We start from the raw sequence: 16,542 nt of genomic DNA, 5'->3' as shown, positions 1-16,542 counted from the left end.
CGAACCCACCCTTTTTCAGTTCAGAGATCGAAACGCCATAGTGGTTTGGATATCAAGTGATGATAAGCGGGAGTATTTATAGGCTACATCTAGAACGTTCGTATTTAAGCGGGAATCATTATAATTTGCTCTGCATGCCACCAATCTAACCAACCAATCGCGTGTAGCATGCTTTAAACAAAACCAAAATAGTATTTGAAATCGTCACATAAACAAACTAATCGACAAGACGAGGGATAAATGACAAGGGATATATCTCTTGTCTTTTATCCCTCTATTCCCCACTATTCACGGAGCCTGAGGTGAATAATTTTTAATTAAATAGTCTAGATAGATAGATAGTCAAGTCTTTATTAATACCAAACGACACAAATCGTCGGGAATCCATTTAGGTGGTTCGTCCCACACAGGACAGTAGCCTACAATACCACACAGAACAAGTCTGACTGGATAATACACACAATACATCACATTAAAACTAGACACGCGTTGATAGATAGATGGACAGAAAGGCCTAGATAGATAGATAGATAGATAGATATGTTCCATTATTTGCCTTGCGGAGCCAACCAGTCCTGTGCACGTATGCAAATTAGCCATGTGTCCCAACGTCTATTTGTTTTGAATGCGACGAATGAGTGCAGATCATGATTTGCAGATCCAGATCAGTGAAACATATTTTAACTACTAGGCCTACAGCACGCAGGGTTTTTTGTTCTCGGTTGTAATTAGCCTACATTTTAGGATTTTTTTTATATTGGGGGGAATCACTGTCCTACTTGTTGTCGAAGCACTTTATCGAACAAGCAAAACCGTCTCGGCAATATGGCCAAGGTGTATGGGAGAGTTCACTATTTGATGTGGCTGTCTGTAGGGCCTACTAAACGCATACGGTTCCTTTAAATGCGTCTGCATAATTGAATTGTACGTCATGAGCGACTTGAGCGACCAAAGCGAACAGAAAAATTCGCAGCGAAACTTTGTGAGCGACCAGAGCGTCTTTGACGCTTTGGTCGCTCCTGGTGTGGACGTACAGTAAGACTGCAGGACAGTTTCTATCATGGAGCTGTGACACTGCTAAACTCCACTCCCACTCTATTGTCACACTGATACTCCCCATCTCATCTCATACACACATGATTGCACTATTGCACGTGTTTTATTTATGTGTGTATATATATATGTATGTATGTTTGTGTATGTGTATGTGTGTGTATATATATATATATATATATATATATATATATATATATTTATATATTGCTGATACTGATTGATTTATTGATTTATTTATTGATTTTATTTATAGAACTGTGCAACTGGAGGAGGACTGCTCCTTACAAAATGTCGTTGTCTTGTACAATGACAATAAAGATTATTCTATTCTATTCTATTCTATTCTATTCTATTCTATTCTATTAAGCTCGCTAACTTTTTGCTGTCTATCAAGCAGAGACAGCTTTTCATTGCCGTAAGAAAATTCGCCCTCGGGTCGCACCAATGTGCGCCCCAGTCCAATGGTATTGCATTTCTTTTTTGTTATCACCATAGGATTGGACAATTCAGCGAATCAATCAAGTAGGTTACCTCCCTCAGCAGCATTCGCGCAACACATACATGTAGAAAGAGATAGATCGCTAACTGGCCGAGAGTTGCAAGCACTTTAGTTTCCACCCATTTCAGTGGAGGAATTGGACTCCCCAAGCAATGTTATACTTAAAAGGAGCAAGTAAGTTACATATAAATGTAGTCTTTCGGCCTGTAGCATGTAAACAAAATTAAGCAATTGTCCCATATGTCTAACTGCGTTTAAAGTAGACATTGAGACTCACAAAAAATGGACGCTATAGGACAGTGATCATGATTTGTCTCAATACCAGAATAACAACAATGGGATAGCAATTGCTGGTGGAATGGCCAAAAAGTCGGTCTGTATGCAGTGTAAGCTTGTCCAGGCCCTGCAAGTCAGGATGTAGGCTATGAATCTGAATAAATAGTAGGTAATAGGTAAAATGTAGTGCAATTGGCCATCCTGAAAATGCACCAGAATACAGGAAATCAAATCTATTAAATTCAAAAAGAAATTATCACCAGCTGCCACTGCTCACAGCGCTTCTAGCTTAGCCCGTAGTTCACAGCACAACTAGCTTAGCTCGTAGTTCTCTAGCATAGTTCCCTGTTGTCAACATATCTTATCCCTGAATTCACAGCCCATCTATCTTAGCCCCCAGTTATCGAACCAAGCCTCTTCTCCTTTGTGTCCACCTCACTCTCTCTCACTCTCTCTGTCACCTCTCCCTCTCGAAGCTGCTAATGACCAGCGATGCTCTGAGCAGCGATGGGGATAAATCACTGAGGAGAAGTGACAGCTGTCAATGCCACCCCTCCCTCTTCCCCCCTTCCCCGTCTCCAAGGTGATCAACAATTGATGAGGGAGCAGGCCAAAAAGACCAGTAAATAAAGAAATCGATCATCTGGCTATTCACCTGTCTATCGGCCCATCCATCCATCCACCTGTCCACTACTACTACTGCTGCTATCAATCTCTCTCTCTCTAACCATCTCTTTAACCATCTCTCTATCTCTTTAGCCATCTCTTTAACCATATCTCTCTCTGTAACCATCTCTCTCTCTTTAACCATCTCGAGAGGTCTCGAGTAATATGAAGAGCTGTTTGGGAGCTCACCAACAAGAGCCGGCTCTTGTTGGTGAGCTGATCCAAATGATCCGGCTCACTAAAAAAAGGCAGAAATTCCCATCTGGTCGCGCATTGACAGTAGCATCGTCTTGTTGTTTACCTTCCTAATTTATGGATTTCCCTATGGTCTCTGCGGTAAACGTCACAACACTTTGAACAGTGGGTAATTCCCTTAGGTGAAGTCAAACGCTCACGCCCTCTGGAATTCGACATTGGGACAGCCCTAAATTTGACGGAGTATTAGGGCCACACGTTAATTTATTTTTTATTTTTGCCGTGACGAGATTAAAGTCGACACGTCGACTGTAAAGTCAACATGTCGACATTAAACTCGAAATGTCGAGAATAAAGTTGAAACATCATGTCGACTTTAATCTCGACGTGTCGACTTTAAATTCGAAATGTCGCGAATAAAGTTGAAACATCATATCGAGCGTGCAGTGGATGACACGAAGTAGTCGGCAATAACCCTGGGGTCATTGTATGTGGTGTAGGCCTCCATCCAAACAATATAGCGACTAAAACCGTAAATTCAACCACTGATGGCAATGCCGTATGGCTTTAGTTTATCGTACCCATCCATATGCCAGAGTGCATTCGGACCTTTGCTGTGATATTGCCTGCGCCTCAAACGCCGGGCACGCTCCACACCCTCAGGATCAAGCATCTTGATCTATTGTCTTGCTGTATTTTGCGACACAACATAACCTTTATGTAATTGCACAGAGGTGCAACTATCTGTATCCTTGCGTCTGCCCATTTCCAGCCAGTTCAATTCGCATGAACACGGCCACTTCTTCTTCGTTTGTATGATTCCTCCTCCTGAACAGACGAAGTTTTCCGCACAACCTTTTCAGCGTCCTTACACTAATCACCACACTGTGGTTCTGCGCTAAAACAGCGAGGATCTCTCTATTGTTAAACCCGATTCTGAAATACAATTTTGCCAAATTATCTACACAAGCCATTGGATTCAGTGCAGGCCCTGTGGAGTGGTTGCATTCTCTCCCAACTAATTTCAACTGTATTCTCGACATTTCGAGTTTGATGTCGACTTTAAAGGCGACAAATCGAGATTATAGTCGACATAATATTTCAACTTTATTCTCGACATTTCGAGTTTAATCTCGACATGTCGAGATTAAAGTCGACATGACATTTCAACTTTATTCTCGACATTTTGAGTTTAATGTCGACATGTTGACTTTAAAGTCGATAAATCGACTTTAATCTCGTCACGGCTAAAAATAAATATTTTTATTCATGTGTGGCCCTAATACTCCGTCGTACCTAAAGCCTTAAAGATTAACTGAACTGAAATAATCAACATCAATAACGTGTTAGTTATGACCATTTAAAAAAAAATTACACTGAAAAATATATTTAAAAAATCTATAGATAGCTTTTTTTAGCAACAAAAGAAAGTGCGTTTTTTAGTCTTAGAGCGCCGATGACTTCATTGACATGGTAGGACTAGGTCGTTGCTGCAGACACGTGAACGTCTTCTACACTCCACGCCGGAAAGTAGTGATTTTAATATGGCTGGTTACGCGTTTGAGCCTGTTCGGGACATGCCTGTAGTGTCCGACTGCCAACCGGTGGAGAGGGATCAATTTCAGGCTCCAGCTCCACCTTCGGATCGTGTGGGTGTGACTGGTGTGCGTGTTGGTGCTGCCGGAGCACGGACACTGCCATTGAATCGGTCTGCTGCTGAGAGGTCCCGGTCAACCTCGACCATCTAATGGTGGGATTAGGTTGCATAACCATGCATAGGGCATTTCGGATGCTGTACGGCGAGAGAGATATTTTGGAGGTGGCCATGCTCTCTCTAAGGGACGTCGGAGCGGAGACACTGGAGCGCCCCATATAGCAACGCGAAAACGATCATTCCCCCTCCGATATCCTTTGATGCGTTTCAGGAATATCTCCGTAAAGACGGACTCATTGCGGAAACGCAACGAGCTGTACATACGCTGTAGTAGGCTACCTACATATTCAAGTCGCTGGTTCTCCACAAAAATAAGTGGAGCGCATCAAGCCTGCGTGTATCCAGCCTGCGTGCTGTATAAAAACATTGAAGTCGAGGAGGAGATAGTAGTTGTTTAACCTTTTAGATTGAGTAGAAATACTTTTTGATGTACAGTTAGTAATTAAATTGACTAAGGGGCTGTATTTAAAGCTGCAAAAATAATACAAAAAAAACCTGTATCTTTCAACGCAACTCTAACGTCGCTTCAGGCGTCCACACGAATCCTAACAAAAAAACCGCATAGGTCCGGTTTTATTTGAAACCACCCTGGGACCATGGACCTATTAAAGAACATGGTTTATTATCTGCCTAATAACATGGTTATTAAAGACATGGTTTCACAAAAAAATCGGCTCCGGGTGGACCTGAAAGACATGTTAGATGTACTTATGGGACACCCGCGGATGAGCATAGATGTGAGGCGGATTCACAAGTGTCACGTTTAGGTGATTGTTGGAGGTTTACTTTCTGGTGGATGTAGATGGATATTGCACAGATGGATATTGCACAGATACATCTAACTATGAAGCTACTTCTTTGAGTTTAACTCCCTCTGCATCAGCAATCGGCTAGTCGGCGAACAACAGGGTGAGTAGAAAGGGACATTTGTGGAACTTCTGTTTACAGACCCGCCGTGGTTTAATTAGCAACTTGGAAACATAGACCTGTGATATCGTCGGAGTAATAGTTTATACACTTTAAGGTCGGAGTGCTAGCTTGTGGAGATTGACATGACAGGGGCTGATTGACATTGGAGGGTTAGTTTAAGGCTGCCAGCCATGTATTAAGGGCTGGTTTCCTATTCAAATGTAGCCTGTGGAAATGTATGATTACCCCAGCTGCCCTGGCCCTATATAATTCATTAATGCAGCCAGGGGCAATGCAATAAGATGATCTTCCTGTAGACCTGGTTGTTTGCTTTTCCGTAGCTATTTCAGCGAGCCTCAGAGCCTGACTCATTACCAGCTATAGCTGCTAGAGCCACAGAGTAGGAGTAGGTTACCATGCCAGTGACGTAGCTGATTGTTGAAATCCAACATGGTGGCGCCCTGTAACACTTTCACCGTACAATTTAATCCCTTTTAGCAAGTTCAGCCCTTTTTAGTTATTGTACCAATGAGAACGCGCAGCAAAGTCTGTGAGTCTGTGAGTCCGGACATTGGGAATGGGCCTCTCTTTAACCATCTCGAGAGGTCTCTCTCTCTCTCTCTCTCTCTCTCTCTCTCTCTCTCTCTCTCTCTCTCTCTCTCTCTCTCTCTCTCTCTCTCTCTCTCTCTCTCTCTCTCTCTCTCTCTCTCTCTCTCTCTCTCTCTCTCTCTCGCTCTCTCGCTCTCTCTTTCTCTCTCTCTCTCCAAATGTTTGTATACAGGAATACAACAGCGACCTTTAAAAAAGCCTTGTTATCTTATCAAACAAAGAACCATTAATCAATCCTTTTGAAAATCGGGTTTCCATTGCGAAAACACATCTTTTCAGATCTGAATTACTATTCAAGGGTTGTGTTGCTGTTTCATTTGTGGAGATTACTCTTTTTTAATTATATCATTGTTCGACTCTCCCTTGATTTAATTTCCTATCTCAGCTCCCTCTCCCTATCAATCTATAGAGAGAGAGAGAGAGAGAGAGAGAGAGAGAGAGAGAGAGAGAGAGAGAGAGAGAGAGAGAGAGAGAGAGAGAGAGAGAGAGAGAGAGAGAGAGAGAGAGAGAGAGAGAGAGAGAGAGCCTTGTTTATGAAACACAGGTTCAGGTTACATTAATAGATTTAGCCTGCAGGGATCGATGACACACACACACACACACACACATAAAAGAGGAAGAGAGAATGGGAGTGTGTGTGTTTGTGGAGGATTTATGTGTGTTTCTTTCCTTGTGTGGTCTATCTGTAGAGAGCAGTATGTGCGCTTGTGTGTGTGTGATAGAAGTGTGTGTTGGTGATAGAAGCATGGGTGTATTTTGTGCGTGCGGTTGCGTGTGCGTCCAGGAGCCAGCAGCTCCATGTTGTGTGTTCATTAACAGCACCCTGGAAGACATCCATGGGTGTTCACATCTTAACGGCCACTTACGCGGCCCACTCTGAGCGGACGCTCTGATTGGACGCCCAAGGCCAATTTGCCTGTGAGCCGGGAGCTGCATGAGCCGGGAATCTGATGGATCCAATCTGAGCCTTCAATTCCCTGACTCCATTATATTTTCTCTGAGGCAAAACATTTCATTTTCACACCAAGTCGCAGCAATAAGGCTTTAATAGTGTCCCCTCCCCCGCACACACACCATCTAGAACCACAACATAGACCCAGGAGGGAAGGTGGGATAGACACACACACACATACACACAGACACACACACACACACACACACACACACACACACCTTGCACTCCTATATAAACACACACACTTCTGAAAAAAATGCAGTTATATACTCATATATAAGTAAACACACACACATACAAACACACACACATTACCATTCACCCTACCATGAACACAAACAAACACACACACACACACACACACACACACACACACACACAATACCTTTCACACTACCATGCACACACACACAAACACACACACAGCTGGAAAGAAAAGCACTTATATACTTATATATATGTATGAGTGCAGAAACTACCACACACACACACACACACACACACACACACACACACACACACACACACACACACACACACACACACGCTGGGCTCCAAGAAGCCTGTATTAAGGTGCCCCGGAGGGGGGCCGGTATATTGGACCGTGTGTAGCTCTGAGGGTGAGCCTGCCTCGTCAGTCTGAGGACGGAGACGTCAGCTGCCAGCCGCGGTGTGCGACCGCCCGCTGCCCTCAGACGTCCTCTCAAAGCGCTTAATAAAATCGAACAAAACAAAAATATTTCTTTTCCACCTTTCCTTGGCACAAGTTCCTTGGAAAGTTTGTCAGGCTCTACTGACGCGGAAACTAATTGAGAAAATACCTAGAAGACAACCAAACAAAGCTGGTTTAACCCGCTGGTGATCACTGTCTTATGCAGCGGCGTGCCCAGCATTCAGCGCTCCAATTAGCGGAGAACCTTCTAGAAACTCCGGAGGTTCGGAATGTTCGGAGTGTTCAGAATGTTCAGTCGGAATTGTGGGTTTGGATAGGAAGAATTGGAGTGTTTACGTCGGAGTGTTTGCCGATTTGAATTTTCGAATTGGAATGTTGAGGACAGAAGACGTTTCATATCGGAAGAATCGGATGAACTTGATTGTTTGGATTGAAAGGTTTATAGACAAATCCAGTCGGAGTGTGAAGAGAGGAAGAGATCAATCCGACGAATTGGGTTCGGAAGTTTGCGAATGGAAGTTTTGTATCCAAGGTTTCCATGTGTGTGTGTGTGTGTGTCTGTATTTAGGTATGTATGTATGTGTTTTAGGGTGCATGATTGTGTGCACGTGCGGGTTTTTGTGTGGACTTATGTGTTCATTTGTGTGTGATCTTCAGGAACTGTTTGTTTGTGTATTTGCATGTATGAACACCTGTCCAGGTTTATTAGTGCGCACGTGTTTAAAGTTTCTGTTTGTTTGTTTGTGTATGTTTTTGTGCGTGTGTGTGTGTGTGTGTGTGTGTGTGTGTGTGTGTGTGTGTGTGTGTGTGTGTGTGTGTGTGTGTGTGTGTGTGTGCGTGCCTGTGTTGTGACAGCCCCTCGGGGGAACACAGTGAAAACGTAATTGCTGATCATCATCAGCCCTGGGTCGAAGCACGCTGTCTGAGGGGCTGACCACTGGAGGAGCAGCCTAGCATGGAGAGGGTAGCGTCCCTAGCATAGCCTAGCATGGAGAGGGTAGTATCGTAGCATGGCGTAGCATGGAGAGGGTTGTGTTCCTAGCATAGCGTAGCATGCCTAATGTTCTGTATGGAGCGTAGCATGTGTGCACACACACACACACACACACACACACACACACACACACACACACACACACACACACACACACACACACACACACACACACACACACACACACACACACACACACACACACAGTGAAGCGCTTTGAGTAACGAGAAAAGCACTGTACAAATGCAATCAATTCATCAATTATTAACACATGTAACAGAGCGCAGTCGTTGCAGTGTTGTTGTTCATGTAGCGTAGCATTCGGCCTACGCTACTAACATGCACCCGTAGACAAACTATTTTTCGACAACAATATAAAAAGTCGGTGGTGTGTTGGGAGTCCTATCTCTCAAAGAACCCAGCAAGCACACACACACACACACACACACACACACACACAAACATACACACACACCCTTACACCTCATTTGTGGACGTATTTTGACAGTTTCCTGTCTGGGATTAATAATGCACAACTTATTTTAAATGTCACTTTCCAATTCAAATTTATTTGTGAGAGTGAGAAAGAGCCCAGACCCGGGGGTGGTGGGACGTACCCCTGCAGCTCTTTGAGGGAGACGGAGATCTTGAGGTCGTGGCCCAGGACGTAGAGGGCGGAGAAGATGTCGGCCCACTGCACCATCTCCCCCAGCGGACCGCCCTTCAGCACCTTGGGGCTGAACACGTCCCCAGACTCCTCCGTCAGGAAGCCCACGTGGACCAGCACCTGGGGAGAGAGACATAGAGGGGGCATGAGAGAGAGAGAGAGAGAGAGAGAGAGAGAGAGAGAGAGAGAGAGAGAGAGAGAGAGAGAGAGAGAGAGAGAGAGAGAGAGAGAAGTATTCAGAGAGATACAGAGAGAGATTGAGAGAGAGAAAAAAAAAGCAGGGAGAGCAAGCAAGAGCGACAGACTTGGAAAGGCAGAAAGACGAGGCAGACTGAGAGAATAAATTGAGTCTAAATAAAACTTGACCAAGAGTTGCAGAAAAAGCTATTCATAAGTTTCACAACAGTGAGGAGATTCGGTAATCAGCGTCAACTGAAGCTGCCATTACCCCCAATTAACCCCCATCATAATCCTCCTCCTCATCCCTCTCATCTTCATCATCATCACCAAACTTCTGGACAATCGCTCATTTATATCCCGCCTCCACCACCCACACACACACACACACACACACACACACACACACACACACACACACACACACACACACACACACACACACACACACACACACACACACACACACACAGATAAACCCATTGATACTTACACAAGCATGCTTATGCACAGACGCAAGTAAACCCTTTCATGCATGCACACACACACAAACACACACACACACACACACACACACACACACACACACACGCACACACACACACAGACGCACACACACTCTCAAACTTCTGCACACGCACGTAAACTCATTCATGCACACACACACACACACACACACACACACACACACACACACACACACACACACACCCGGCCCCCCACCACATTTCAACCCAGAATCAGACAAACTTCTCAGACGTTATTTTCACCACATTAGCGGAGATTAGCGGGATCTCACAGCGCCTTAAACCAACGCGGCAGACGGCGCCGGATCTGGACGAGGCGGGAGGGTGGTACATGCCTGCCTCGCACGCCCAGGGTCTAATTAAAAGGCAGCGCAGCGTGAGATCCCGCCCGCCGCCAGATAGCCGCCGCCGTCACCACACGGGATCCGAGGGAACGCCTAATGAAATCAGATCGGGCTCAACTCAGGCTTTCCACACGCTCCTTCGTCTTGAGGGGGCGGGGGGTGTGGGGGAAAACGTTTTTTAATAACTCCAGAGAACAATGCTGCTCCTATCGTATTAAAATACAGTCTAATTAGCTCAGTGTGGGTGAGATAATAACTGTTGTTGCTGTTTCCCCGACCTCTCCGCCGTACACTGAGGTAAACAGGTGCATCGGCTGCTTCCCTTCCTGTGTTGTCGACATTCAAATCAGCACAAAGCCACATGCACTCCTACACCTCTGGTGTCTAAACCTGGTGCTCGAGGTGATGAAACCCAATGCTCTCCCCCAGCCGGTGTAGAGTAGCATAGCATGCCAAGCTAATCTTGTGTTTAACCCAGCATGTGTAGTGTGTAAAGCGTCACATGTGTAGTGAGCATTTGTGGCAAAGCATGGGTAGCATAGCATGTAGCATGTGTGTGTGATGTGTGTGTGTGTAGCATAACTTTTGTAGCATAGCGCACGTGCTACGTGCGTGCCACGTACGTGATTGGGAGTACTCTGGGATAGATAACACACACACACACACACACACACACACACACACACACAGACACAGACACACAGACATACACACACAGACACACACATACACACCTGCTCAGAGTTGTGTTGGGTGCTGGAGGCACCGGTTAGTAAACCAGCACCCATTGCTGTCAGACGCAACATCAGCGCACAAATGGCACACACTCTGTGTTGGCAGGGGAAGACGTCACCTGCTCTGAGCGCTCACCCCCTTTGATTAACACACCCCTCTGCTGCCTGTCCATGACACACCGGGGACACACGCACACGTCCATCGTACCCGCGCTGCTCTGTCATCAACACAAAGTGCAGCCCTGTCGTCTCAAACGTCGGCTGTTATGCGGACACTTGTGTCCCACAGGGAGAGTGTTTGGTAGTGAAGGGGGGTGGGAGAGGTGTTTGGGAGGAATCGCAACACACACATGCACACACATACATGCAGACTCACACCACACACATGCACACATATGCAACAAACAAATGCAAACACAAACAAATGCAAACATAAGACACACACACAACAAATAGACAGAAATAGACACAAACACACAAAGACACAAAAACATTTGGAAGAGACACAACCATGTGCACTCACCATATATACAAGGGACAAACACAAACACACATACGAACAAACACACTTCAAGGTTAATGCAGGGCTCACACACACACACACACACACACACACACACACACACACACACACACACACACACACACACACACACACACCCTGACAGTGTGGAAATGTCCCAGTAAATGTGTGTGGTTATGGTTCACCGCGGCCAATCGATAGCAGACATGCTCTCTAGATAATAGCTGCCTCTACCTCTTCTTCCATTATCTCCTAGCATGGACCTGCTCCCAGACGCACACAAGCACAGGCACACACACACAAGCTCACACACACACACACAAACACGCACACACACAAGCACGCACACACACAAGCCTACACGCACACAAGCACAGGCACACAAGCACACACACATACACACGTGCACACACAAGCACACACACACAGAAGCAAACGCACACACACACACAAGCACACGCACTCAGGCACAAGCACACGTACACACAAGCACACAAGCACCGACATACACAAGTTTGATCTCAATTTGACCGACTGGACAAAGCAGACAGACAGACAGACACACACACACACACACACACACACACACACACACACACACACACACACACACACACACACACACACACACACACACACACACACAGACGGCAACAGCAACACAGGCAGGCAGAGACACACACACACACACACACACACACAGAATATATTTTCAAGCCTGCGATTGTACTTGAAATAAATCCCTGAGTGTTGCATGTTGTTGTTCCCCGGCTCCATCTATTCATTATCCCTCCGTCCTCCACAACAGCCTCATATTCTTTTAGTCACCGTGGCAGTCGAGGAAGCAAGACACCCCCATCCCTAGCAACTGCCTCCAGCTCCTCCCTAGCAACTAGGGAGGAGGGGTGCTTTGGGTCCAGAGTCAGCCTGGAGGGGGGGGGGGTCCTTTCTGACGGTGAAAGACACAAACATACCTGCGGGAATCCTTCTCACCGACGGGCAGAGTAACACACCGCAGATTTACATTATTTCTGGACTGGGGAAACTTCAGTCGCTGGTACAGCTGAGGCAACACACAGGGAGGAACCAAACAAGACACTGCCTGCTGTAACGCTGTACCGAGGCCGCGTTAGAACCCCCCCCCCCATCACAGAGTGGACCCGGGCTTGGCGGCCCCTCAGGGGCCGACCGAACAGCCTCACTGCAGAGTTCAGGACTGCGCGCCGACTTCCATCCAGCGGCCCCTGCCTGACTCGAGTCCTCGCCCGCCGAGGGAGCTGCTCCGAGGACGGACTGAGAGACTACAAACTCCGAGCCGGAGAGCAGCCACTGGTGTTGTTCCCGCTCTGGAAGACGGCTCCAAAGGGGGAACAAACAACAAAACAACAGCGCCTCAGGGACCGAGGAGCTCGTCTGATGTGCAACATCGGAGCGAGAGAACGGAGCTGAGACGGAACGACGAGGCAGGGTTGTTGGATGGCTTCCTCTTGCCTCATCCCCTTCCCCCCCCCCCCCCCCCCGCCCCCCACCTCCTCTCCATCCCACCTCCTCTCCATCCCCGCCCGACCTCCCCTCTGCCTCCCCCCATCTCCCCCCTCCTGGGAACAAGGTGTATTGCTGTGGTCACTCAGGTGACAGGTGACAGGTGTGGGATGGCATAGGATAGAACGGGAGATAAATGAATGAAAACTGGGAGAATGGCTAGTTAGAACAATGGATGGACGATTGGTTCGATAGATGGATGATTAAATGGGGGGATGAATCGATACGAGGACGAACGGATGGAAGGATAGAGAAATTAATGATTGAATGATTGTTGAATAGAAGGATGGATGAACGCGTTAATGGATCGACACTCACCCTTTTCTGCTCCCTCACGAGGTGGCGGAGGCGGTCGTCAAGGCGACGGGCGGCCGACGCCCACTGGGGGGCCAGCCGGCGGATGCGTCGCTTCATGAAGCTCAGCGACTCCTTGCCCCCCCCCACCTGCTCCAACAGGGGGCCCATGTCCGAGCGGAACGCCGCCTGGGGCCGGGGACAGGAAGTGGCTCTCAGACAGGAAGTACCGTGACCGTCGTGCTACAGTGGTAGCATTGTGTTACACAGTGACTAACACGGGGCTGTCAAGTCTCAAGCATTCGGCGTGAGACACACGCAATTCAACCCATGCACAACACACGCCACATTTCGTGTTTCTCACGCAGAAAAATAACCAGGATAGCGGCCACTAGGGAAGGGCACGAGTAGTAAATTCCAAACTCGAGTGATCGAAGGAATTCCTCGAGGATCAATCGAGTACTCGTTTAATCGAATCTATTGTTAGAATGCAACGCATCTGCAGCAGGAATAGGCCTAATGATGAACGGCAATATTACCAACCAAACATGTAATGCTTATTCTCCATCAAAACAGTCAGGGTTATTAGAGTATTCGTTATTTATTTTTGCAAACGTTCAAAACACATTTTCCTTACAAAAATAAATGTGCGTCTCAGAATTTAAATCACGTCGAACCAAGGCCTGTAACAGTTTAAAAAAAACAAAAATGAAACAAGTAGCCTAACGCGAATAATTTTTGCGTTAGGCTAATAATTTAAAGCTGCAAATAAAACGGCAGCAAATGGACTATGGAAATACTCGGCGTTGGGATCTTCTCTACACGGCCGGGATTACAGCTGCATCTTGCGGCGGTGAAAATAGCCGACACACTTGGTTGCTGTGGGTCTGCTTTCCCGAACTCACCGTTGTGTTTCAGGAGCATGTGTTGCCGCATAGTACTTGTAGTACTCTGGTAGCTCGATTTCGCTTGGCATATTTTACATTTCACCTTATGAACTGCTATTTCTTTAAAGTATTTCAATTCTTCGCTGCACTTTGCTTTAACGCCATCTCTTAACTTTTTGAATTCTGGCGTGCCTGCACACGGCACGGAACGCGCCACACAGAAATTTGATACATTTCATTTGCTTTGTGCCCACGGCATGCATTAGTGGCGCCGCACAGAAAATTGATACATTTGCTTCAGAAAACGTTGTTTGTGTGTGCATATGCACACACAAACAGTACTCGAGTAATCGAGTAATCGATTCCTCACGCCCATCCCTGGCGGCCACCAATTTGCACTGCTATTTAACAGCGAAACAGGTAGGAATCAAATGGGTTCCCCGTACGTAGGGCAACCAGACGTCCTCTTTTGCCCGGACATGCCCTCTGACACACTTTTAAAAAAATGTGTCGGAATTCGGGACAAAATCATCCTGGATTTTATTACAAAGCCTCATACATGTTCACATTGAATTTGCGTTGCATTTCTCTGGGTCGTTCACAAACGAGCTAGGCTACACCCTCCCCTACTCAGTTCTGTTCGCTTTGCATTGTGAATAGGGGAGAGGTTTAGCCTTCAGATTAGACAGTTTAACCTTAGAGTTACCGTCATGTTTTGCATTTATTTTTTTACTATTATTGTTTTATAGGGACAAACAAATTAACAAATATCTCCTATAGGGGATTGATAAAGTTCTATCTATTGAACGGAAAGAAACACTTGGTCATACCTTACACACTTTACCACAGAATTGGCCTACTGAATGTGACAGATATATATTAAGCATTGGACTGAGTGCTACATAAATATAAATTTATGTTTTTGCACGTTTGCAAGTTTTAAAAGTTCAGGGAAAAGTATATGGCTCTACTGGTGTTGCTTAGGCCAATAGCCTTTTGAGGCAGTGTTGTTTCTACACTTGTATGCAGTCACATGTTAATATACCCCCCCCCCCCCCCGACAAAATCTCACTCTGAACTCAGTTCAAAACTTCAGAGCCCTGTCACTCTGAACTCAGTTCAAAACTTGAGAGCTCTGCTAACACTATCATATAAAGGTAGTCTCAAGTGTCGAGGTGTCCCTGAACGCCTCACCCTAACTAATCCTCTTGACGAGCTGGCTGTCACCTGGCATGGCTGACTGTGCCGTCGGTGTGTGAATGTTTGCATGATTGGGTGAATGTGAGGCAGTATTGTAAAGCGCTTTGAATGGCCACTGGTTAGAAAAGCGCGGTGTAAATGCAGTCCATTGCCCATTTTCAGTGGTAGACAGTAACAAAGTACAAATAATTTGTTACTGTACTTAAGTAACTTTATTTGAGTATCTGTACTTTACTTGAGTACCATTATTTTCTGAGAATTGTATACTTTTACTCAACTGCATTTCCTGCATTTCCTTTCCCCAACATGCATGCGTGACCATAGACACGGCTAACCAGTGGCGAAAAAATCGGGTGTGCACTATATGCGGCGCATAGGGGCGCCCCACTAGAGGGGGCGCCAAAGAAATGGAGGTCAAATTACTTGAGTCAGCATTTTCTGTATTTAACAGCGTTTGTGTAAGTGATATGATGATCAATAACAGAGGCACGTCACGGATAAGGCGCCCCCCCCCCGCTCCTTCGCCTCCCTCCCCCCTCCTCCTCCTCCTCCCCACACGGCGCTCGGGTGTATGCCCCCTCGATCTTGCGCTGGAGGCGAGCGCTAGGGTTTTTTCATTTGAATCGTTATTGTCATCTGATGACCGGTACCTAAATATGGAGAGGCAGAGAAGAAAGCTCTCGGGGTCACAAAATCGAAAAAGAAAGATTGGGAAGCAGAAAGAGTGTGCAGGGATGAAAGAAAGCTTTTCAAAGTGGTTGAAAGACAGTATACTTTTTATGTCAGTGTATCAAGAAGAGGCTTGTAAATATTCAGGTTAGCTAAATCTACTACTAAAACGACAGGTTACTGTTGTCTTGCAACTGTGTACTGATCAGAATTGAGCCTACAATATAACAGATCATGACAAGAAAAACAAAGGAACTTGTTTCTGTTTATTTTGTTTTGCTTCAATCTCCATGCCAGTCTTTGTTTAATGTAAATAGACCCAGTAAAAACGGAGTTATAAAGTTGTATATATAATTTTATATATATAATATAATTTTCCTGTCCTTAAAAGTATGATGATTCGAATGTGGCGGCCATTAGTCTACATAGGTA

At 45.9% G+C, this 16,542-nt stretch overlaps 1 protein-coding gene across 1 annotated transcript in view; it reads right to left on the bottom strand.

Moving 5' to 3' along the window:
* Nucleotides 1–9,030: 9,030 nt before the first annotated feature.
* The window catches only part of LOC132469817 (alpha-1,6-mannosylglycoprotein 6-beta-N-acetylglucosaminyltransferase B), a 43,371-nt gene continuing 35,859 nt past the window's right edge, over nucleotides 9,031–16,542 (bottom strand). The window contains exons 7-8 of the mRNA XM_060067896.1: nucleotides 13,379–13,543; nucleotides 9,031–9,333 (exon numbers count right to left, since the gene is read on the bottom strand). Coding sequence (XP_059923879.1) covers nucleotides 9,031–9,333; nucleotides 13,379–13,543 — 468 coding nt within the window. The remainder of the gene's footprint in view (nucleotides 9,334–13,378; nucleotides 13,544–16,542) is intronic.

Source organism: Gadus macrocephalus, chromosome 2 (assembly GCF_031168955.1).
Source record: "Gadus macrocephalus chromosome 2, ASM3116895v1".
Classification (NCBI taxonomy): Eukaryota; Metazoa; Chordata; class Actinopteri; order Gadiformes; family Gadidae; genus Gadus; species Gadus macrocephalus.
The sequence above is the reverse complement of the archived record's forward strand: the minus strand, read 5'-3'. Positions and strand labels throughout refer to the sequence as shown.